This window comes from Pristis pectinata, chromosome 1, assembly GCF_009764475.1.
Source record: "Pristis pectinata isolate sPriPec2 chromosome 1, sPriPec2.1.pri, whole genome shotgun sequence".
NCBI lineage: Eukaryota > Metazoa > Chordata > Chondrichthyes > Rhinopristiformes > Pristidae > Pristis > Pristis pectinata.
In genome coordinates this window covers 149,062,840-149,088,743 of record NC_067405.1, presented here as the reverse complement: position 1 = coordinate 149,088,743, position 25,904 = coordinate 149,062,840, and the positions used below count along the sequence as shown (strand labels likewise).

The following is a 25,904-nucleotide window of genomic DNA, read 5'->3' as shown; positions in this document are numbered from 1 at the left end:
ATATTAGAAAAGAGATGGTGCTGAAACTTTTGGAAAGCATCAAGTTAGATAAGTCGCCGGGACCGGATGAGATGTACCCCAGGTTGCTGTGGGAGGCGAGGGAGATTGCGGAGCCTCTGACGATGATATTTGCGTCGTCAATGGAGATGGGAGAGGTTCCGGAAGATTGGAGGGTTGCGGATGTTGTTCCCTTATTCAAGAAGGGGAGTAGGGATAGCCCAGGGAATTATAGACCGGTGTGTCTTACCTCAGTGGTTGGTAAGCTGATGGAGAAGATCCTGAGAGGCAGGATTTATGAACATTTGGAGAGGTATAATATGATTAGGAATAGTCAGCTTGGCTTTGTCAAGGGCAGGTCTTGTCTTACGAGCCTGACTGAATTTGTTGAGGATGTGACTAAGCACGTCAATGAAGGGAGAGCAGTAGATGTAGTGTATATGGATTTCAGCAAGGCGTTTGATAAGTTACCCCATGCGAGTCTTATGGAGAAGGTGAGGAGACATGGGATCCAAGGGGACATTGCAGTGTGGATCCAGAACTGGCTGGCCCACAGAAGACAAAGAGTGGTTGTTGAAGGGTTGTATTCTGAGGTCGGTGACCAGTGGTGTACCTCAGGGATCTGTTCTGGGACCCTTACTCTTTGTGATTTTTATAAACGACCTGGATGAGGAAGTGTAGGGGTGGGTTAGTAAGTTTGCGGATGACACGAAGGTTGGGGGTGTTGTGGTTAGTTTGGAGGGCTGTCAGAGGTTACAGATAGGATGCAGAGTTGGGCTGAGAAGTGGCAGATGCAGTTCAACCCAGATAAGTGTGAAGTGGTTCATTTTGGTAGGTCAAATATGTTGGCGAAATTATAGTCTTAATTTTAGGACTCTTGGCAGTGTGGAGGATCAGAGGGATCTTAGGGTCCAAGTCCATAGGACGCTCAAAGTGGCTGCGCAGGTTGACTCTGTGGTTAAGAAGGCATATGGTGTATTGTCCTTCATCAGTCGGGGAATTGAATTTAGGAGCCGTGAGGTATTGTTGCAGCTATATAGGTCCCTGGTCAGACCCCACTTGGAGTATTATGCTCAATTCTGGTCGCCTCACTACAGGAAAGATGTGGAAGCCATAGAGAGTGTGCAGAGGAGATTTACAAGGATGCTGCCTGGAATGCAGAGCATGCCTTATGAAAGCAGGTTGAGGGAACTTGGCCTTTTCTCCTTGGAGAGACGGAGGATGAGGGAGGACCTGATAGAAGTATATAAGATGATGAGAGGTATTGATAGGGTAGATAGTCAGAGGCTTTTCCCCAGGGCTGAATTGGTGGCCACAAGAGGACATAGGTTTAAGGTGCTGGGGAGTAGATATAGAGGAGATGTCAGGGGGTAAGTTTTTTTTACTCAGAGTGGTGAGTGCGTGGAATGGGCTGCCGGAAACGGTGGTGGAGGCAGATACGATAGGGTCTTTCAAGAGACTGTTAGATAGGTACATGGAGCTGAGCAAAATAGAGGGCTATGGGTAAGCCTAGTAATTTCTAGGGTAGGGAAATGTTCGGCACAGCTTTGTGGGCTGAAGGGCCTGAATTGTGCTGTAGTTTTTCTATGTTTCTAACTCTATTCATCTGGCAACAGCAGTTTCATTGAATATCAAAGGAATGGCATTAGATTCTCATTTGTCGAAATGACCACTCCAACTTTCCAATAACCAGCCCAAGCCTGAACATTGTCAAGGTTTTGCTGCTTGTGGGCATGGCTGCTTCACTGAGAAAATGCAAAAGGAATTTAACATATAATTTTCAGTGAAAATTTTATTTCTGACCTGTGGTGCAAGGCAGGTCATTGATGAAGCAGTAGAATATGGTTGGGCCCAGGACACTGCCCCAAGGAAAGGCAGTCACTCTCACCTTACACCTCTGGAATTCAGCTGTGAACTAGGTCTAGAGCAGAGTGATCCCAGAAAAACTCAAACCAAACACAAGTGAGCAGCCTATTGGTGAGTTAACTGCCCTTGATAGCACTGTCAATGACACTTCATTACCTCTGCCATAGACTGATGGTTGACTACCAAGGCCTCTCTGACAAAGGACCCCGTCCATTCTCTCTCTAACAGCTTGGTGCTTCTTCAGTATTGCAACTGGAGTATTCGAGGTGAGTAATCAGGAAGGCAAATGAAAGCTACCTTTTGTTCAAGGGGACAGGAGTATAAGAGCAAGGAAATCTTATAGCAGCTGTACAAAGCACCAGCGAGTCGACTAGAATAGTGAACAGTTTATCATCTTTTTTAAGATTTATCATACATTATCACACAATCGTAGAAATGGGTAGGGACATGTTCGGCACAACTTTGTGGGCTGAAGGGCCTGAATTGTGCTGTAGTTTTTCTGTTTCTATGGTTACAGCACAGAAGACATTCAGCCTATTGTGTCCATGCTCATTCTCTACCAGATCAACTCATTAGTTCCATCTCCATGCCCCTTCTCTGTAACTGTGAAAACTTTGTCTCACTATCAAATTCCCTCCTGAAGCCACAACAGAACCTGCCTCCTCCATATCTGCAGGCAGTGCTTTCCAGATTCCAACCACACTCTGCACAAAAAAAAGTTTTTCCTCAAACACCACAGTCAAGGAGGTCCTGTAGGACTGGCAAGTAGGTAATGTTGTTCCTTTGTTCAAGAAGGGAAATAGGGGTAATCCAGGAAATTATAGACTAGTGAGTCTTACATCATTGGTAGGGAAGATATTGGAGACGATTTGGAAAACCATGGCCTAATTTTGGAATTGGAATTGGTACAGTGACAAACTTGTCTTGCATACTGTTCATACAGATTAATTCATTACACAATACTTTGAGGTAGTACGAAGTAAAACTACAGAATGCAGAATAAAGTGTAATAATTATAGAGAAAGTGCAGGCAGACAATAAGGTGCAAGGTCATAACGAGGTAGATTGTGAGGTCAAGAGTCCATCTTATCATACAAAGGAACCTGTCAATAGTCCTAATAGTGGGGTAGAAGCTGTCCTTGAGCCTGGTGGTACTTGCTTTCAGGCTTTTGTATCTTCTGCCCAATGGGAGAGGGGAGAAGAGAGAACATCCAGGGTGCATAGGGTATTTGATTATGCTGGCTGCTTTACCAAGGCAGCGAGAAATATGGATAGAATCCATGGAGGGAAGGCTGGTTTCCATGATGTGCTGAGCTATGTCCACAACGCTCTGCAGTTTCTTGTAGTCACGAGCAGAGCAGTTGCCATACCAAGCCATGAGGCTTTCTATGGTGCATCAATAAAAATTGGTGAGTGTCAAAGGGGACATGGCAAATTTCTTTAACCTCCTGAGGAAGCAGAGGCACTGGTGAGAATTAGGGACAGTCAGCATGGCTTTGTTCAATGCAGATCATGTCTTACTAACTTGACTGAGTTTTTTTTTGAGGTGGTGATGAAGGTGGTCAATAAAGATGGAGCTGCAGATGTTGCCTACATGGATTTTAGTAAGGCATTTGACCAGGTCAATCATGGTAGACTCAGAAGATTGAAATGCATGGGACCCACTGTGAATTGGCCATTTGGGTTCAGAATTGGCTTGTCTATAGAAGACAAGAGTGTAGCAGTTGATAGGTCTTATTCTGGCTGGAGATCTGGCTGGCTTGTGGTGTTCTGAAGGGATCTGTACTAGGACCTCTGCTGTTTGTGATATAGATCAGTTGCAGATTGGGCAAAGAAATGGCAGATGGAGTTTAATCCAGCCAAGTGTGAGGTGTTGGACTTTGAGAGATCAAATACAAAAGGGACAGTACATTGTTAAGGGCTCTGCCATTAACAGCACTGATGTACAGAGGGATCTTGCGGTTCAAGGCCATAGCTACACAAGTCGATTCAGTGGTAAAGGCAGCATATGGCATGCTTGCCTTTATTAGTTGAGACACTGAATTCAAGAGTCAGGAAGTTATGTTGCAGCTTCATAAAACTCTGGTTAGGCCACATCTGGAATAATGCATTCAGTTTTGGTCACCTCATTATAGGAAGGACATGGAGGCTTTGGAGAAGGTACAGAAGAGGTTTAGCAGGATGCTGCCTGGATTAGAGGATGTGTGTTATGAGAGGTTGGACAAACTAGGGTTGTTTTCTCTGGAGCAGCAAAGGCTGAGGGGAGACCTGAAAGATGTTTATAAAATTATAGAGAGAATGGAGGGATATGGACCACACGTAGGTAGAAGGGATTAGGCATCATTAATACGGCACAACACTGTGGGCCAAAGGGCCTGTTCCTGTGCTGAACTGTTCTATGTTCTAAATCACTCCCAAACTCTTTACCCCTTACTTTATATCTGCAGTCTCCAGTCCTCAACCCCACTGATCAATGGGAACAGCCTGCCACAATCCACTCAGTCCAGACTCCTCACCTTCTTTCTCCCAGCCTTTCCAATCTATCTTTTTAACTGTAGTTCCTCACTCCAGGAATCATTTTCATAAATCCCTCAACCCTCTGCAGTGTTTCCCTACCCTTCCTATATCCAGAATGGTGGCTGGGCTCAAGAAGCCAAATGGTCAATGCTGTAAGGCAATATGAAAACATGAAAACTGAAAGCATGGAATGGGAATAAAGAGATCATCCTCAGGTTGGCAGACTATGCAGTGGGTACGCCACACAAGGAGAGATTGATTAAACTATGCCTATGTGCTCTCAAGCTTTCGCTCTCAAATTTCTTACAGGGCTTGACAAGCTGGAAGCAGGGTGGACATTTCCCCTGGCGGAGGAGTTTAGGAACAGCAACACAGTTTCAGACTAACAAAGTTGACTGTTCAGGACTGGAACAAGAAGCTCACATTATCTGGAATGTTATGCTTGTTCACAGATGTAGATGTCAGCAACAAGTGCAAATAACACTAAAATAGGTGGTGTCATAGACAGTGAAAATGGTTATCAGGAACTACAACAGGATCTTGATCAGCTGGGTAAGTGGGTTGAGGTCACAGGTAGACAGGGCGGTGAAGGAGGCTTTTAGCACACTGGCCTTCATCAGTCAGGGCATCAAGTATAGAAGTTGGGAAGTTACGTTGCAGTTGTACAAGAAGTTGGTGAGGCCGCATTTGGAATAGTGTTCAGTTTTGGTCACCCTGTTAAAGGGAAGATGCCATTAAACTGGAAATCCTCAGATTTATGAGGATGTTGCCAGGACTCAAGGGACTGAGTAAATGAAGGAGTTGAGCAGGGTGGGACTTTATTGATTGGAGTGTAAGAGACTGAGAGGTGATATTACAGGAGGTGTATAAATACTATGAGGGGCACAGATAGGGTGAATGCACTCAGTCTTTTTCCCCCAGGCTAGGGGAATCAAGAACTAGAGGGCATAGGTTTAGGGTGAGAAGGGAGAGATTTAATAGGAACATAAGGGGCAACCTTTTCACCCAGAGGGTGGTCCGTATATGGAACAAGGTGCCAGAGGAAGTGGTTAAGGCAGGTACATTAACAACATTTAAAAGGCACTTGGACAGGTATGTGGATAGGAAAGGTTTAGTGGGATATGAGCCAAACACAGGCAAATGGGACCAGCTTAGATGGGAACCTTGGTAGGCATGGACCAGTTGGGCCAAAGGGCTTGTTTCCATGCTGTATGATTCTATGACTCAAAGGGCAGCATTGGCCAATGAACAGAGTTGCTTGCCAGACTATGGCAGAAGACAGCCACAGACCGAGTTGTATACAAGCCAGACCAGTCACAGGCCTAGGCTTGCCAGAACAGTAGATTTCCTTCCATGAATGGCAGTTGTTTACAGCAGTCTGATAGCTTATGGTCAGATTTGTATTTAAGCTTCTTTATTTTACTTGAATTTAAATTCGCCGGCTATCTTTGTGCAATTTGAACTCATGCCTCTGGACACAGTGACAGTGGTAGTAACTTGCCTAAAATTTGCTGAAGGGAAGTGGAGCAACAGAATATTAACATTTAAAAAAAGGGGAAAATAATCAACTTCAGGGAACTCTAGGGAAAAAAAAATTCAGAACTCTAGCTGGCAGAGCAATGAAGGGCCAAATAGCCTCCCCCAAGCTTCTTCATTTGATTATTGTGAAGAATCAGAAGAGTAGTGCAGACAAAATTTATTTAGTTGCATTAACTTCTGAAAACCTCTAGCAACTGCGTGGTTGCAATGATCTCTATTTATAATAGGCAAGATTAGCAACTTGTTTGTGATCTGGTTAGTGAAGTAACACGAGTATTGTGGAGTAGATGAAGTGACTGACCAATTGATATACAGGGCATATGTCCAAGAGCTGATTAGAAAACAGAAGGTAGGAAGAAGAACATTGGGAACACTAGTTTGGTGAGGATGTTATTTCAATGCAGAAGGTACATGAGATAGTAATAGCAAAACCACTTTGTGCTGAATGGTATTAAATAACGTGCTTACATGGGAAGGCCTTGCAGTCAGTTGGCTATATCGATCAGTCAGCTGTAAGTAGATCACTGGCCAGGTGTTAATTTGATACCAGAGACCAGGCTGCCTGACCAGTTTAAACTGGTTTGTGTCAGAAAGGTATTTATAGGGAGATATTTGGAAGAGCACGGTGAAGTGTGCTGGCAACGCAGTAATGCAAAAACAGGAGTTTGGTGAGAGTAATACTATGTGCAACAAAACATACAAGAATTAAATGAACTTTTATATCTGTGTGTGGAATGATAATAACAGAATTTACTGCATATCCCTAATTGCCCTCTGAATGAAGTGACTTGCTGGGCCATTTCACAGGGCATTTCTGTGGGTCAGGGGTCACATACAGGCCAGACTGGGTAAGGACAACTAGTGCTTAGATTTTTTTTAAACAATGGCCTGGTGTGTTCATGACCACCATTGAGGAAGAAATGGTTGACACCTACATATTCAATAACAAAGTTAGATTCTCCATCTGCCATATTGTGGGATTTGAACTTCTATTTTTGGATCAATGGTCCAGCCCTCTGCTTCCTAGCCCAGTAATGTCACTGCCATTATATTCTTCATGCTTGTTGAAAATGCACAGTAATAGAATTATATACAAACAGCCTAAGCCTTCAAATAGAACACAGTAAAGAAATCTAAAAGGGCAGCCCATCTGACACACCACTTAGGGTTGCCAACCCTCCCAGCTAGAATGAGATTCCCAGAATTGTAGCTTGATCTCCCAACCATTGCTTGCCAGCAGCCTGGGAGAAAAGTCAACAAATCTTCTCTATCTTGAACTGGATTAAGTCCAGTCTACATCACTTATCTTTCCACTTATAGGAAAATTGCTTCCTTTTTGCCCCAAACATCCCTGTGCCCCTTTCACCAAACATTGTCAGTACAGGGAGACACTAGGCACTGTGAAAGTGGCTTTTGTGGAGCCAGGCACCCAGTCCAACATACACAACTACAAAGTGCTCAATCCCCAGGGCAGGGTCTCACATGCTCTGTGATAGGCACTTTCCAGCCCACTAAATACCTCTTCCATAAAACCAGCTGCCATTTCACACCAAGCATGTAACAGACCTCTCCTCACAGACCAGAGTACAGAAAAGCATACACAGGCAACAAGAGCGGCATTCTTTACTCTCAATACACCATTTATATTAATGAATGGCTCCTTGCAACACCTGTCCCCCTCACCATTCCATTCTATTCTTTCCCCTCGGCTGTCGAGGGTACCTCTGATGTCTTCAACACTGGCATTGAAGCTGGATGCCAATTCACAGCTTTTCACACCGATGCGCTAAAGAATGATGCAAGTTCCATAAATCCCAAGTCAATCAGCCTTCCTGTATACTGGCTGCACACCCAGGAACATCAACAGCTCTGCTACAAAGAATGGGACCGACGTTTCCCTATCAAACATTCTCAATCTGTTGTCAGGAAGCTTCAATATCTGGGAGTTAGATGAATGAAGTAAACAGGAATAAAGATTGAAAGATTAGCTTGCTAATTAAAGCAGATTTGGAATTACAGCCCTTCACCCTTTTGAGGACCTGGTGGGGGGAGGGGGGGGGCAGAGGTGGTGTTGCTATACCTGTTTGCAATGTAATAGACCAGATGGAGAAGCAACATGCAAGCAAATATCTTGGGAGCAGTGACATGAAAATGTTTAAAATCAGATGAGAGAAGAAAATACAAGTACAGTTAATTGGATTAGAACAGAAAGGAAAACAAACTGGCAGAGCTCAATTAGAACGGGGTCAGCAATAAAAGAATAGACTGGGGAAGCTGGGACTGTCCACCTTTCAGCAAATGGGGTTGAGGAGACCAGTTACAACTGTGTTACACAAATAGAGGGAAGCTGTTCCAATAGAGGTAATTGAAGAACCAGGGGTATCAATTTAATACTTTGCCTAGGTGTTACGAGGATATGAGGGGAGGAGACAATTTTCCTTTGGTCAAAGATTCACTGCTCATAGCAGTGGTGGAAAGAGTTAGTGTCTTCAGGAAAGAATTGGAAAGCACATTTTCCTACTCAAGCAGCAAGTCTGCAGGAAGACTGACTGATAGTTGAATTGCAATAGGCACTAAAGGGAAAATAATTTAGAGCCATAGCAGAGCTTGGGGATATAACAGAATAAATTACCATGCGAGGGGGCCAGTGTGAACATGATGGGCCGAATGGCAATGTGTTGTGCCAATTCAATGGTGAAAGTGAATTAGGCCTCCAGGACTAGTAAAATGGTGGAATGGTTTTATTTTTTAAAATAACAAATTGAAAGTTGAAAAATAGCACCTTTCATATCAATTTTAGAACGCCCCAAAGGACTTGACAGTCAATGAAATACTTTAAGTGTAGGGGATTGGAGGGGTAAATTTTTCCACACAAAGAGCAGTTTGTATCTGGAATGAGTTTCTGGAGAAGGTGATGAAGGAACAGTAACAACATTTAGAGGCATCTGGACAGACAGGGCCAAGTTAATGAGCACAGTAGGGCTGATAGGCCAAAATGTATTTATTTCAATGCAAGAAGTATTACGGGTAAGGCAGATGAAGTTAAGTGCCTGGATTAGAAGCACATGGAACTACAATGTTGTAGCCATTAGAGACTTGGTTGAGAGGAGGGTAGGACTGGCAGCTCAAGATGTTTCAGACATACAGTGGCATGCAAAAGTCTGGGGACCCCTGGTCAAAATTTCTGTTACTGTGAATAGCTAAGAGAGTAAATGACCTGATTTCCAAAAGGCATAATGTTAAAGATGACATTTCTTTAATATTTTAAGCAAGATTACTTTTTATTATTTCCATCTTTTACAGTTTCAAAATAATAAAAAGGAAAAGGGCCCAAAGCAAAAGTTTGGGCACCCTGCATGGTCAGTACTTAGTAACACCCCCTTTGGCAAGTATCACAGCTTGTAAATGCTTTCTGTAGCCAGCTAAGAGTCTTTCAATTCTTGTTTGAGGGATTTTCACCCATTGTTCCTTGCAAAAGGCTTCTAGTTCTGTGAGATTCTTGGGCCGTCTTGCATGCACTGCTCTTTTGAGGTCTATCCACAGATTTTTGATGTTTTAGGTCAGGGGACTGTGAGGCCATGGAAAAAGGGCCAGCTTGTGCCTCTTGAGGTAGTCCATTGTGGATTTTGAGGTGTGCTTAGGATTATTATCCTGTTGTAGAAGCCATCCTCTTTTCATCTTCAGCTTTTTTTTTTAAAACAGACGGTGTGATGTTTACTTCCAGAATTTGCTGGTATTTAATTGAATTCATTCTTCCTTCTACCAGTGAAATGTTCCCCGTGCCACTGGCTGCAACACAAGCCCAAAGCATGATTGATCCACCCGTGCTTAACAGTTGGAGAGGTGTTCTTTTCATGAAATTCTGCACCCTTTTTTCTCCAAACATACCCTACTCATTGCAGCCAAAAAGTTCTATTTTAACTTCATCAGCCCACAGGACATGTTTCCAAAATAAATCAGGCTTGTTTAGATGTTCCTTTGCAAACTTCTAACGCTGAATTTTGTGGTGAGGTCACAGGAAAGTTTGGAGAAAAAAGGGTGCAGAATTTCATGAAATGAACACCTCTCCAACTGTTAAGCACGGGGTGGATCGATCATGCTTTGGGCTTGTGTTGCAGCCAGTGGCACGGGGAACATTTCACTGGTAAAGGGAAGAATGAATTCAATTAAATACCAGCAAATTCTGGAAACAAACATCACACTGTCTGTTAAAAAAAAGCTGAAGATGAAAAGAGGATGGCTTCTACAATAGGATAACAATTCTAAACACACCTCAAAATCCACAATGAACTACCTCAAGAGACACAAGCTGAAGGTTTTGCCATGGCCCTCACAGTCCCACAACCTAAAAATCATCGAAAATCTGTGGATAGACCTCAAAAGAGCAGTGCATGCAAGATGGCCCAAGAATCTCACAGAACTAGAAGACTTTTGCAAGGAACAATGGGTGAAAATCCCCCAAACAAGAATTGAAAGACTCTTAGCTGGCTACAGAAAGCATTTACAAGCTGTGATACTTGCCAAAGGGGGTGTTACTAAGTACTGACCATGCAGGGTGCCCAAACTTTTGCTTTTCCTTTGTTATTTTGAAACTGTAAAAGATGGAAATAAAAAAGTAATCTTGCTTAAAATATTAAAGAAATGTGTCATCTTTAACTTTATGCCTTTTGGAAATCAGGTCATTTTTACTCGCTTAGCTATTCACAGTAACAGAAATTTTGACCAGGGGTGCCCAAACTTCTGCATGCCATTGTATACACTCATGACTGTGGCCAGATTCTGCTCTAACTCCATCTACAAGTTTGCAGATGATACCACCGTTGTAGGCTGTATCTCAAACAGCGATGAGTCGGAGTACAGGAAGGAGATAGAGAGCTTAGTGGAATGGTGTCATGACAACAACCTTTCCCTCAATGTCAACAAAACTAAAGAGCTGGTCATTGACTTCAGGAAAGGGGGCGGTGTACATGCACCTGTCTACATCCAATGGTGCTGAGGTCGAGAGGGTTGACTGCTTCAATTTCCTGGGAGTGATCACCACCAACAGCCTGTCCTGGTCAAATCATGTAGATACCACAGCCAAGAAAGCTCACCAGCGCCTCAAGAGGCTAAAGAAATTTGGTTTGTCCCCTTTGACTCTCACTAACTTTTACTGATGCACCATAGAAAGCATCCTATCTGGATGTATCACGGTTTGGTACGACAACTGCTCTACCCAGGACCACAAGAAGCGGCAGAGAGTTGTGGACACAGCCCAGCGCATCACGGACACCAGCCTCCCCTCCTTGGAATCTGACTTTACCTTTCGTTGTCTTGGTGTAGCAGCCAGCATAATCAAAGACCCCACCCACACAGGACATTCTCTCCTCTCATTGGGTAGAAGATACAGGAGCCTGAGGGCACATACTACCACAAACAAGGACAGCTTCTACCCCAGTGATAAGACTATTGAATGGTTCCCTTATACAATGAGATGGACTAAGACCACGATCTACCTTATTGTGACCTTGCACCTTATTGCACTGCACTTTCCCTGTAGCTGTGACACTTTACTCTGTATTGTTACTGTTTTTACTTGTACTACATCAATGCACTTTGTACCAATTCAATGAAGCTGCACTGTGTAATGAATTGACCTGTATGATCAGTTTGTAAGACAAGCTTTTCACTGTACCTTCGTACAAGTGACAATAATGAACCAATACATGTTAGAGAGGAATGCAAAAGAGATTGGGGGGGGGGGGGGGGGGAGGGGGGGAAGAAAAAGGGTGGAGTTACACTACTGATCATGGAGATGTCACACCAGCACTTAGAGGACATCCTGGAAAGCTTAACCAGTGAGACAAGAGTTACAGAGCCCTTTGACCCAACTGGTCCATGCCAACCAAGCAATCTAAGCTAGCCCCATTATCCCGAGTTTGGCAAATAGCCCTCTAAACCTTTCCTATCCATGTACCAATTCCAATCCAAATATCTTTTAAGTGTTATTGTATCTGCCTCAACCACTTCCTCTGGCAGCTCATTCCATATACTGACCACCCTCTGTAAAAAAAAAAGTTGCACCTGAATTTCCTATTATATCTTTCCCCTCTCACCTTAAACCTATGCCCTCAAGTTGATTCCCTTAACCTGGGAAAGAGAATTCACACAATCTATGCCCCTCATGATGTTATACAACTCTAAGATCACTCCTCAGTCTCTTATGGTCCAATGAAAAAAGTCCTAGCCTGTCCAACCTCTCCCCATAACTCAACCCCTTGAGTCCTGGCAACATCCTTGTAATATTTTTCTGCACTCTTTCCAGTTCAACAACATCTTTCCTGTAGCGGGGTGACCAAAACTGAACATAGTACTCCAAATGCAGCCTCACCAACATCTTGTACAACTGCAAAATAACCTCCCAACTTCTGTACTCAATGCCCTGACAGAAGGCCAGTCTGCCAAAACACTTTTCACAACCCTGTCTACCTATGACTCCACTTTCAGGGAACCATGTACTTGTACTCCTAGGTTCCTCTGTTCTACAACAATCCCCAGGGCCCTGCCAGGCACAGTAGTGTAGCAGTTAGCATAACACTATTACAGCACCAGTGACCCAGGTTCAATTCCAGCTACTGTCTGTAGGAGTTTGTATGTTCACCCCATGTCTGTGTGACTTTCCGTCAGGAGCTCTGGTTTTCTCCCACATTCCAGAGGCGTACAGGTTAGGAAGTTGTGGGCATGCTATGTTGGCACTGGAAGCATAGCAATACTTGTGGGCTGCCCCCAGAACACTATGCAAAAGATGCATTTCACTGTGTTTTGGTGTACATGTGACTAATAAAGATATCTTGCGTCTTACCTTGATTTGACTTTCCAAAATGCAATACTTCATACTTATCTGAATTAAACTTCATTTACCATTCCTCAGCCTACTTACCCAGCTGATTTAGATCCCACTGTAATTGATAACCTTCTTCACTGTATGATAGCACCCATTTTAGTGCCATCTTCAAACTTGTTATACAAGGCCAAGGCTTGGTTAATCTCATCCAAATCACAGATATAGATGACAAACAATAGGCCCAGCACCAACCCGAAGCATACCACTAACCACAGGTCTCCAGACCGAGAAACAATGTTCCACCATCTCCCTCTGCTTCCTACCATCAAGCCAATTGTGTGTATCCAATTAGCCGGCACTCCCTGGATTCCATGCGCTCTAACCTTCCAGAGCAGTCTACCATGCAGAACCTTAAAGGTCTTACTGAAGTTCATATATACCACATCTACTGCCCTGTCCTCAGACCTTCTTGGTCACTTCTGCAAAAAAAAAACTCAAACTCGTAAGCATCATCTCCCACGCACAAAGCTGTGCTGACTAATAAACTGTCCTTCCAGATGCTTGTACATCTTATCCCTCAGAATCCTCACCAGTAAGATGTTAGACTTACTAGTCTATAGTTCCCAGGTATTCCTTTGCAGCCCTTAAACATTTACAACATTTGTTACCCTCTAGTCTTCCCCACCCGTGGCTATCAAATGATGCAAATATCTCAGCCAGGGCTCCTGCAATTTCTTCTCTAGCCTCCTGTGTGTTCTTGGATATACCTGGTCAGGCCCTGGAGATTTGTCTACCTTCATACATTTTAAGATGTCCAGCACCTCCTCTATTGTAATGTGGACTCCACCCAGGACATCCCCATCAACTTTCCCTAGTTCCCAAGACTTCTCCACAGTAAAAAGGAGAAAAAAAAAATGCATCGAGGACCTTGCCCATCTCCTGTGGCTTCACACAAAGATGTCCACTTTGGTCTTTGAGGAGCCCTATTCTCTCCCTAGTTGTTCTTTTCCCCCTTAATATACATAAAATCTTTGTATTGACCTTGATCTTCTCTATCAAAGCTATCCCATGCCCCCCTTTTTGGCCTTTTGATTTCCTTAAGTATACTTCTGCATTCCCTATACTCTTCCAGGGATGATCATGGTCACCACAGACATTGTGGATCGAAAGGCTATTCCCATGCTGTACTGTTCTATATTCTATGAATGAGCTGGGCTTAGAGGGATATGGAATTAATGCAGACAAATGGGATTAGTTTAGATAGGCGTGATGGCTGAAGGGCCTGTTTCTATGCTGTACAACACTATGACTCAGGACATTCTTGTCATGGAGGAAATACGGCAACTAATTTGTGCACAGCTAGCACCCACAACCAGCAGTGATAACATTCCTAGGATATTGGCTGAGGAAGAAAATTAAAGTTGGGGCACTTAAGAATGACTCTCCTGCTCTGCAGAGACCTCAAGAGAAACCAAATTTGCACACAAAGCTACAATACAGGTGTTGCACGCATCAGTCATTGATCCCCATTGCAATCTCTCCTGTCATTGTCTCTGTGGGATCCTAATTTACTCACATAGTTGTAGAAGCTTGAGCATTGTGTATACTTCTGGTCACTGCACTAGATGTGACTATAATGCAAGAGATGCTGGGGAAATTTACAAGGATGTTGCCAGGATTGGAAAATTGTAGCCATGAGGAAAGACTGCACAAGCTCAAGTTAAGATATCGTTATTAGTCACATAAACATCGAAACTCACAGTGAAATGCATCTTTTTTTGTGTAGTGTTCTGGGGGCAGCACACAAGTATCGCCATGCTTCCGGCACCAACAAAACATGCCCATAACTTCCTAACCTGTACATCTTTGGAACATGGGAGGAAACCAGAGCACCCGGAGGAAACCCATGCGGACACAGGGAAAGCATACAAACTCCTTACAGACAGTGGCGGGAGTTGAACCCGGGTTGCTGGCACTGTAATAGCGTTATGCTAACCGCTACAGTACCATGCCTGCCCAAGAGAGGAGGTAGACAAAGGGGAAACAGTAATGGTATACTAACTTACAAGGGACACATTGCACTTAGAGGGGTCAAAAACTAGGGGTAGAGACAAAATACTTGGTAGGAAGTTTAGAAGGGGGAGGACGAAAATGTTTTTCACCCACAGGGATGGTGAAGGCAGAAACCCCCCCATCATATTTAAATAGTATTTGGATGTACACTTGAAGAGCTGTAAGGTTAGGCTTTTTCAACCAACACACACGCTGGGCTAAATGACCTTCTTTTGTGTCAATTTTTCTGATTTTAACTTGCTAATTTAATCAGTATTCTCTCCTTATCATTAGCTTCAAATTTTCTGAATCATCAGGCTTACTACACTTCCTGGCAACATTTATCCTCTCAATCCAATGCTATCCTTAACTAACCCTCAATCATGGATGGGCTTATTTTCTTATAGGGTTTTATTTCTCAATGCAAAATTTGTTGAGAATTTTAAAATATTTCTTTAAATGTTTGTCATCGTTTATCAACTGGCAACATTTTTTACTTCAAATTCTGAATCTACCTCTAATACTTGCACAATTGGCTTGGGGGGGGGGGGGGGGTGGGGGGAGGGGGAGAGAGAGACTATTGGGACTAAATAGCCTGTTTAAGCAGCTGCCATGGACTCAGATGCAAGTGGCCTGCTGTCGTGTTGTTACAATTAGAGTAGTTCAAGACTAACTTCCAACTGAACTGTCTCTTGAACCACATGTCTCATCACACTAATCAACTTTCCTCAGTCTTGCTATGAGATTAATTAGTAATTACTAATTAGTTCAAGCAATATAAAAAAGTACAAATTAATTGCAGTTTTAACATCACAGTTAAACAATGTTTTTCAATGGCCTGCATAAAAATGCTTTGCTTAGCAGCAAAACATTTAACATTGTTGTATTTAAACAGCTCTGTGGACTCCCCCATATCTTTATAAACCTCTTCCATCCTCTGCCCCTCAAATCTCAGCATTCCTTCAATTCTGAACCCTTGAATGTTAGTGGTTTTCTTTGCCCCACCATTATTGATCAGCCATGTGGTCCATTGTCATACCTTGGTTACAAGTCAGTGGCAACAATGTTTTTTTAAGGAGGAGCTCTGCAAGGGGAGAGGTGCAAGGAGCCACACAGGTAGATTAACATCCAGCAGAACATCAGTCCCAGTGTCAGGATTCACCCACCCACTCCTCACCCCTTCCTTCCCTCTCCCTCCTCTCGCAGCTGCTCTGGCTGCCTGGCAGATTGAGTGACAGAAGAATCAAAAGTCACATTACCACACCTACAATCCTGCAGCTCACCCAGTCAGTTTGGTTCTGTCTTTAATCATGTAAAATGCAGGCTGTTGGGATCAAAGTGGGCCACAGAATTACTATTGTTTTCTTTTGTAAGGAATCAAGCCTCCTGGATCCTGGGAAATAAGTTCAGATGGTTAGATGGCCTTCCATTATGCAAATTTTAAAAATGGAACAAATACATCCTGGGCCCCCAAAACCTGCCTGATTTGCAGTCACATCCTTCTGTCAAAATCCAGACCACCACCAAGCCCAAGGAGAATGACCATCTCATGGGTAAAGTCTGGCCAGCATATACTCTCCCCACTCTCATCCTCACATTATACAAACATACGAATTAGAAGCAGGAGTAGGATACTTGACCCATTGAGCCAGCTCCACCTTCTAATAAGTTAATTGCTGATTTGATAGTAACCTCAAGCCTGCATTCCCACCTATCCCCAGTAACCATTCACCCTCTTATCAAGTATCTCTCTAACTCTGCCTTTAAATATTCAAAGACTATTTCCACCATCCTTTGAGAAAGTTCCAAAGACTCAGGAAGAAATTCCACATCATCTGACTGAAATGAGAAACATTTTTGAATAGCAATTCTAAATTCTCCCATAAGAAGAAACATCTTCTCCAAGCTCACCATATGGAGTATGTTTCAATCCAATCCCCACTCTTCTAAACTCCAATACAAGGCAAGCCTGTCCAACCTTTCCTCGTATTGAACCCTCCCATACCAGGTATTAGTCTAGTAAATCTTCTGAGCAGCTTCCAACCCATCAACATCCAGCACGGCAGCATAGCAGTTAGTGTGACGCTATTACAGCGCCAGCAATCGGGGTTCAATTCCCGCTGTCTGTAAGGAGTTTGTACATTCTCCTGTGTCTGTGTGGGTTTCTTCTGGGTGCTCTGGTTTCCTCCCACATTCCAAAAGACCTATGGGTAGGTTAATAAGGGTTTAAAATGGGTGACATGGATTTGTTGGGCCAGAAGGGCCTATTACCATGCTGTAAATAAAATTTTTAAAAATTTAAATTAATTTTTTAAAATAAGACCAATACTGAACCCTGGTACAGTCCCAGTAATACCCTATTATAACCAAGATATCTTTATTAGTCATGTACATCAAAACAGTGAAATGCACCTTTTGCGTAGAGTGTTCTGGGGGCAGCCTGCAAGTGTCGCCACGCTTCTGGTGCCAACATAGCATGCCCACAACTTCCTAACCTGTGTCTTTGGAATGTGGGAGGAAACCAGAGCACCTGGAGGAAACCCACGCAGTCACAGGGAGAATGTACAAACGCCTTACAGTGGCTGGAATTGTACCTGGGTCGCTGGCGCTGTGAAGCGTTATGTTAACCGCTACATTACCGTGCTCTTGCCCTTCCCTACCTTTGTTTTCAACTTCCTCAGCAATGCACCATTACATTGTGAATTTTCTTAATTTCTTGCATTAACTGCATACTAGTGTTTTGTTAATCATGCACCAGGACACCCTGATTTCTTTGCATCTTAGAGCTCACCATTTAGACAATAGGAAGGAGGAGGAGCCTCATGGGTGCACAGTAGATTTATAAATGATACACTCAAGCCTGGATCGTCCAAGCTGGATAGGTCTTCTTTGGAAAATGGGAGGTAGTGTTGGATTTTACATGAGATTAGTTAAGGTGATTTGGAAGGATCCAATTCCCTTGAGATTAATCAATAATTAGACTCAAGTTTAAAGGAGAAAATTACAGGGTTCAGGGTGTTTAAGAAAATTCAGTGGAATGAAGGCAGAAACTCTCATCACATCTTAAGTATCTAGATGAATAGTCGATTTGCTGTAAACTGCAGAGCTATGGATCAAGAGATTAAAAGCTGTGATTAGTCTCAGAGCTTTCTGCTGTAAATCTCCCCATTTTATGACAAAGTCCCAGGTGTTGTGCTGGGGCTGATAAAGCTACATGTGAATTGAAAACTTGTAAAGAAATAAAAGTTATATGGAACTATGTAGGAAGCTCACCAAGAACAGTCAAACATGTACAATTCCCTGTTTTGCGTATCAAGTATTTTCCAATAAAATTGCATGTGGCTAACAGGTGTTGTAACAGTGACTTTTATTGAACAGCACTGCTCCAAGGAGGGGGCTCCAAATTGGATGTGTTAGTGACTAGACTCACTAAAAAAAAGTTCTAACACCAACCATAACCAAGAGGACTAACACCCACATCCAATGCAACTAGGGTGCTGGGTGGGAGAAGCAATAAGTGAACAGAGCAGAAGCTTACCATAGGTTACAATGAGGAGGAAAAATGGCAAGTTTTTGATCATCTGCAGGATAGACTGGATATAGGAGTAGTCCTGGGGAGGGCTGGCATGGATAGCTGCTTGTGCTTGGCTTGGTGGAATATCCGGCTTCTCCTGAAACACTGAAATAAAAGAATGCAATTAGAAGTGGGCTACACACTTAACTCTTTATTGGCAACTCTATAAAGAATGATCACTACGATTTACTAAAATCAGAAACACTTAAAACTGTCCCATCCTTTTCTACATTCCAGCTTTGATTGTGTGAAGCAAAAGAAAAATTGGAATTAAAGCAAGTAATATTAAAAAAAACAACCAAGTATAACAGATGCAATGTGTGTACATTAATGTACAATACAAAAAACTCTTGGAGGAACTCAGCTGGTTAAGCAATATCCATGCGGGGGAAAGGAATGGTCAATGTTTCGGGTTGAGACCCTGCATCAGGACTGAATGGAGAGGGAAGAGAGCCAGTATAAAGAGGGGAGGAGGGGTGAGATAGGGGCCAATAGGTGAAAGGTAGACCAAGGATGAGTAAAGGACAATGAGCAGAAGGAGCCAGGTGAAGTGGGTGGCGGGGGGGAGGTGGAGTTGGGAGGCAGAAGCAGGTGAGTTATAGGTGGAAGGAAGCAGACAAGTATAAAAGCCAGATGTAACTAAGTAGGGGGAGGGGAGGCAAAGGCTACTCTTCTCTTTATACCAGCTATCTTTCCCCTCCGTTCTTCGTCCTCACACAGTCTCAACTTGAAATGTCAACAATTCCTTCTCCCCCTCACCACTCCCCCCACCCCTTGCAGATGCTGCTTGACCTGAATTCCTCCAGCAGTTTGCAGATGCAGGAATCTGGACCAAAAACATTCTTTTGCATCTCCAAGCATCCATTCAGGATTGCGCACATTACTGTTTGATTTAATATGAATATAGTTGCCCTCAATGAAACTGGCATCAGGCCCAATTTCACCTCACTGAAGTTGACATACTCCTGTCTTTGCTACCCTTCCCTACAATTCAAAGCTTCAGCCACAGGGTTTTTACAACAATCTCCATAAATATTTCTAGCAGTTAATGTTTTATTTCTGATTTTCCAACATGTGCAAATTTTGTTTTCAAATCCAAGATTTTGCTTAGACTTTTGCTTTGATATCCTTATCAAAGAATATGGAGGAATGACAGGGAAGTCAGGGTGAGATACAGGTGCAATTAAATGGTGGAGAGGCACAGGGGGCTGACCATCATCTTATTCCAGCATTCGTCTAGGACCACAACACTGACTACTTACATCTTTTGTGTGCATGATTAATATGCCCAAATCACCCATCCTACTTGCTTACACAATAGTGACTTGATAAGTATGAGACACTGCCTGTGAAGAAACAACTGTTTAACTTAAGTAAAAGGGAATTCCAATGAATAAGTTACAGTTGTTTGAAGTGGACTGGGCCATATATTAGCACGACAGACAATAGGCAAACAGTGATAATTAATTCATGACACTCAACAAAAATATGTATCAATAAGGGAGGGATGAACCAACCAAAACTCAGTAAGGAAGTTTAAGGAGATTATTAAGTTGAAAGAGAATGTATAAAGAGGCAAATGTTAGTGGTAGACTCAAAGATTGGGATAAATTTGGAATCCAGCAGAGGAAGACAAAAAGATAGAGAAAATAAACTGAGGGTAAATTAGCAAGGAATATAAAGAAAACAAAGACTGCAGCTGCTGGAAATTAAAATAAAAAACCAAACTGCTGGAAATTCTTCGCAGGTCAGGCCATAGCTGTGGGAACAGAATCAGTTACCACTCCAGGTCAAAGGCCCTTCATCAGAACTCAAAGAAATACAAAGAAATTTGTATTGTAAGTTTAAGTATACAAGTGGAAGAGAGGTCCAAGTGAATACTGGCCCCCTAGAGAATGAGTTTAGGGAACTAGTTGTGGGGAAGCAGGAAATGGCTGTGGAGTTAAATAGATACTTTCCATCAATCTTTATGCTGGAAGATACTCTAAACATTCCATTAATGCTGAATAATGTGAGGGAAGAATTAAATATTATTACCATCACTAGAGTATTGGTATTAAGCAAGCTAATGAGTCTAAAGATTCTAAATAAGAGGGTGCCTATTTAAGGCTGAGATAAGTAAGAATTTCCTCTGAAGGCTGGATGTGTTTGGAACTCCCTGCCAGAAAAAGCAGTTGTAGAAGAGTTCTTGTGTATATTTAAGGCTTAGATAGAGAGATTTCTAATCAATAAGGGAATAAAGGGTGATTGGGAGAGGGCAGGAAAGTGGACTTGGGGAAAACACACTGTCAAAGTGGCAGTGGAAGCAGAGACTTTCACAACATTTAAGTATTTGGACCAGCATTTGAATCACCAAGATATAGAAGGCTACTGGCCGCGTGCTGGTAAATAAGATTAGTACAAGATATTTCTTTAGTCACATGTACATCAAAACAGTGAAATGCATCTTTTTGCATTACTGAGAATGTGCTGGGGCAGACTGCAAGTGTCACCACTCTTCCAGCTCCAACATAGCATGCCCACAGCTCCTAACCTGTACATCTTTGGAATGTGGGAGGAAACCCACAGAGACCTGGGGAGAACATACAAACTCCTTACAGACAGTGGCAGGAATTGAACCCAGGTCACTGGCGCTGTAATAGTGTTACAATGACAGTGGGCTGAAGGGTCTGTTGCTATATATGATCCTGTTGAATGTAGAGTAGGCTTGAGGGGGTGAAACATCTATTCCTGTTCTTACTTCCTTTGGTCTAAGTACTGGGATGTTGCAAGGATGGGAAAGCACCATAAAAAGATATCCTCCCTTAGAAAAGCGAACCTTTAATACAATGATTGTTCTGGTAAAGGACAATTGCATCTGTTTATTCAGGGTTCACTTAAGCACATAATGCTTCGCTCATTTTGCACCCTGTGTGTACTCTGAAAGACATAATTGGCATTAAACTGTTTAAAAGATTTTTATCTTTAGCACAAACAAAGGACTGTGCAGCATAATGCTGTCTGCAGAAGTGCACAGGGAAATTCACTGTACAAGCAGAGCCAGAATCAGCAGCCAACTCTGGTAAACAATATGCTCTTGTCCAGAAAAAAATGTTTCAAACAACATGTCTACTCGGCTAATTTAATAGGCTCCTTACCTAATATGACGAGAACGAAAAGCAGAGTTGCCACTCCAGCAGTGCCATAAAACATGACGTTGATATGGTAAGTTAGTTTATCAAGGTCATCAATGTTCGGCACCAGGATGGGAGGAACAAGAAACCCCACCGCAACCCCCAGCTGTGGAGAGAAGGTGGAAAGACATGTTATTGACTGAGAATTTCACCACAAATTTGTCAAACATGTGATCCAAGGTTTAAGGTGATAGGGAGGAGTTTCAGAACATTGTACATAGAACAGTACAGCACCAGAACAGGGCCTTTGGCCCACCACATCTGCCAAACACGCTGCCAAATTGAATTAAATCACTTCTGCCTGCACACGATCCACATCCCTCAATTCCCTGCATATTCATATGTCCATCTAAAAGCCTCTTAAACACAACTGTCATATTTGCTTCCATCACCACCCCTGGCAGCCCATTCCAGGCACCTACCATTCACTGTTTAAAAAAAATCTTGCCCAGAACATCTTCCTTAAACTTTCCCCCTCTCAGCTTAAATGCAAGTCCTCTGGTGTTAGTCATGTCTACCCTGGGATAAAGATTCTTACCATCTACTCTATGTCTCAATTTTATAAAGTTCTATCAAGTCTCCTCTCAGCCTCTCCCCTCCAGAGAAAAGAACCTAGTTTGTTTAATCCTTTAAAGTTTTAAATTTAGACAAACACTTAAATAGGCAAGGCAGAGAAGGATACAGCCCTAATGAAAGAAAATGGTATCAATATAGAGGGGCAAAAAGGCTGGTATGAACAAGGTGGGCTGAAGGGCCTGTTTCTGTGTTGTAGAAATTTATGACTGTTGTACCCTCTCCAAGATCTACAAGCAGCACTTGTCCCAGTAGACCCATAGCTTCAGCCTATTTTGGCCCTACAAATAAAACTGGTGTCAGGATAAAACAATGCTATTTTACCTCCCACCGTCTAGTCTCTTGCTATCTACATCCACAAGATTAGAGTCGTAGAGCATGGAAACAGGCCCTTCAGCCTCAATCGTCCATGCCGACCAAGATGCCTACCTGAGCTAGTCCCATATGCCCACATTTGGCCCATATCCCTCTAAACCTTCCCTATCCATGTACCTGTCCAAATGTCTTTTAAGTGTCATAATTCTACCCAGCTCTACTTCCTCTGGCAGCTTGTCCTGTATACCCACTACCCTCTGTATAAAACATAGCCCATCAGGTCCATCTCAAATCTTGCCCCTCTCACTTCAAACCTATGCCCTCTAGTTTTGGATTCCCTGTGGCTATTAACCTTATCCATGCCCCTCATGATTTTATAAACCTCTACAAGATCACCCCTCAGTCTTCTACAGTCCAGGGAAAAGTGTCCCAGCTTATCCAGCTCTTATAAGAACTCAAACCTTCCAGTCCCAGTAACATCCTTTGTAAATTTTTTTTTAAATATATACCCTTTCCAATTTAATGGCATCCTTCCTATTGCAGGGCCACCAGAACTGAAATCAGTGTTCCAAAGGTGGCCTTACTGACAACTGGTACTGCTGTAACATGATGTCCCAACCCCTGACCGGCAAAGGGAAGGGAGCCAAAAGCATTTTTCCCCACCACTTTTAGGGAACTGTGTACTTGTACCCCTCAGTCTCTGTTCTACAACACTCCCCAGGGGCCTGCCATTCACTATGTATGCCCTGCCCTGGTTTATTTTCCCGAAATACATCATCTCACACTGGTCCAAGTTAAATTCCACTTGCCAATCCTTGGCCAACTTTCCCAGTTGATCTAGATCCTGTTGTAACCTTAGATAACTTTCATCATTGTCCACTGCACCACCTATTTTGGTGTCATCTGCAAACTTACCAACCTTGCCACCTACATTCTCATCCAAATTGAGAATATACTATAAATGATTGTACCTGCTTCTACAGGTTCCTCTAGCACTTGATCCATATCACCATCATCCTCTGAAAAACTTACCCCTCATGCCCCCTTTACATCACTCCCCTCACACCTTAAACCCATTTCCTTTAGATTCAAGCTCCTGCCCTTAGAAGACGACTGACCATCCACTTATCTGTGCACCTCATTTTTCAGCCTCCTTCACTCCAGGGAGAACAGTCCCAGCCTAACTAGTTTCTCCTTACAAGTCCTTCAATCCCAGAAACCTTCTTGTGAAGATTTTTGCACCCTCTCTAGCTTAATCACATTCTTTCTATAGTAATGGCAACCTCTTGCCACCTCTTAATAAAACTCAATAAAATTAGTGAGACATTGTCCCTAATCAGTCCTTGCCTTTCCAAATGCAGGTAGATACTGATTCTCAAAATTCACTCCAGTACCTTTCCCACCACTGATGTTGGTCTCACTGGCCTGTAGTTCCCTGGCTTGTTCTTGCAGCCTTAGTCACACCCCCCAGTCTTCCAGTACCTTAGCCATGGCTGACGAAAATACAAAAATCTCTTCTAGAGCCTAGCTTCAACCAATGTCCTAGAATACATTTGGTCAGGCTCTGGGAATTTACCCACCTTTATGCGCTTCAAGACTGCCAACCCTTCCTCTTTTGTAACGTTTAATCATTATCCTCCCTGAACTCCCTAGCGTTCACGACCTTCTCCACAGTGAATACCGACCTTGCTCACCTCCCGTGGCTCCACACAGACAACCACACTGATCCTTAGGGGATCTATTCTCTCCCTAAATACCCTTTTGCTCTTATAGTTTTGGAATCATTTAGGATTCTCCTTTATCTTATCTGCCAAGGACATCTCCTGTCCCTTTTCCCCTCCTGATTTCATTCTTAGGTGTGCTCCTACATCCCTTACACTCAAGGGATCTACTTGATCCCAGCTGCCCATACCTGATTTTTGACACATTATCAGTTTCCTCACCCCAGCTAGCCAAATTTTGCTATGGATGTCCAAGCTCTCCCAACTTCAAAAAAAAACAGAAAATGCTAGAAATCAGCTGGTCAGACAGCATCTGTGGAAAGAGAAACCATTATGACAGGTCTCAATCTGAAACATCAACTGTCCATTTCCTTCCACAGATGCTGCTTGACCTGCAGAGTTCCTCCAGCAGTTTGTTTTTTGCTAATATCTGACTTGAGTTTTCCAGCTGTCAGTAGTATTTTTGATTTTTATTCTCTATAACTCCAACCCATACCTGTATAGCCCGAGGGTCCTTCACTTCTAACTGAACTAAAGGCTCATTAGTACCCCTCCATCTCACTGAACCAGTTCTCAAGTTGAGTACCTCCTAATACTCTATATTTGCCTAAATAAAGCATGTTGCTATGGAAACCCACAAGGAATTATGGTTTGGTACATTTTGGGATGTAGAAGATTTGCTGCCCCACCCACATAGCTACCCTAGGGTTAGGGCTTGCCTAACCCTACTCCCTCCTCATTCTTCCACTTCCACCTGCCAGAGGAGGATAGGGTTGCCCTGTCCTCATTCTCCATCCCATCAGCCTCCACATTCAATGTATCATCTCCCAATTTCCCCACACCCCTAGTAATGCCACCATCAGACAACCTTCCACTCCACTTTCCTGTCAGCATTCCAAAGACAATGTTTTTCCAGGACATTTTGGTTCACTCTTCCACATCCAGCATTCACTCCCTTCCCTTACAATGGAAGCAAACAAAATTCCAGCTCTTTTCCTTCCTTACTAAGGATACTTGTACTTCCAGACTAGAGTTCAGGAATTTCAGATAAGTCAGCATTTCCAATAACTAAAATATCTTCAACATAGAAAAGTACAGCACAGAACAGGCCCTTCAGCCCACAATGCTGTGCCAACACAGCTATTCCCTCCTACCTACAGAATGCCCATATCCCTCTATTTTCCTCTCATGTGCCCATCCAAGCCCCTCTTAAAAGCCCCCAATGAAGTTGCCTCCACCACCCTATCAGGCAACGCATTCCAGGCGTCCACCACTCTCAGTAAAAAGAAACTGACACCTCACATCTGTTCTGAACCTACCCCTCACCTTAAATGCACACCCTCTGGTATTGGATCGCTCAACAATAGGAAAAAGGATATTGCTAGTCCACCCTATGTCCCTCACAATTTTATATACTTCCAACAGATCACCCCCTCAGCCCAAGTTTGTCCAGCCTCTCCTGATAGCACATGCCCTCTAATCCAGGCAGCATCCTAGTAAACCTCTTCTGCATCCTCTAAAGCCTCGACATCCTTCCTATAGTGATGTGACCAGAATTGCACGCAATACTCTAAATGCAGCCTAACCAGAGTTTTATAGAGATGAACCATAACTTCTTGACTCCTATACTCAATACCCCGACTAATGAAAGCAACCATTCCATAAGCCTTCTTAACCACCCTGTCTACCTGTGTAGCCACTTTCAATGAGTCATGGACTTGCACCCCAAGGTCTCCCTGCTCTTCAACATTGTT

At 43.1% G+C, this 25,904-nt stretch overlaps 1 protein-coding gene across 3 annotated transcripts in view; it reads right to left on the bottom strand.

Annotated features, from left to right (window-relative positions):
- Nucleotides 1–25,904, bottom strand: part of LOC127574641 (feline leukemia virus subgroup C receptor-related protein 2-like) — a 171,502-nt gene that overhangs the window by 119,768 nt on the left and 25,830 nt on the right. For all 3 annotated transcript variants that reach the window (XM_052023944.1, XM_052024027.1, XM_052023861.1), the window contains 2 exons: nt 21,506–21,647; nt 18,333–18,473 (listed from right to left, as the gene is read on the bottom strand). In XM_052023944.1, coding sequence (XP_051879904.1) covers nt 18,333–18,473; nt 21,506–21,647 — 283 coding nt within the window. The remainder of the gene's footprint in view (nt 1–18,332; nt 18,474–21,505; nt 21,648–25,904) is intronic.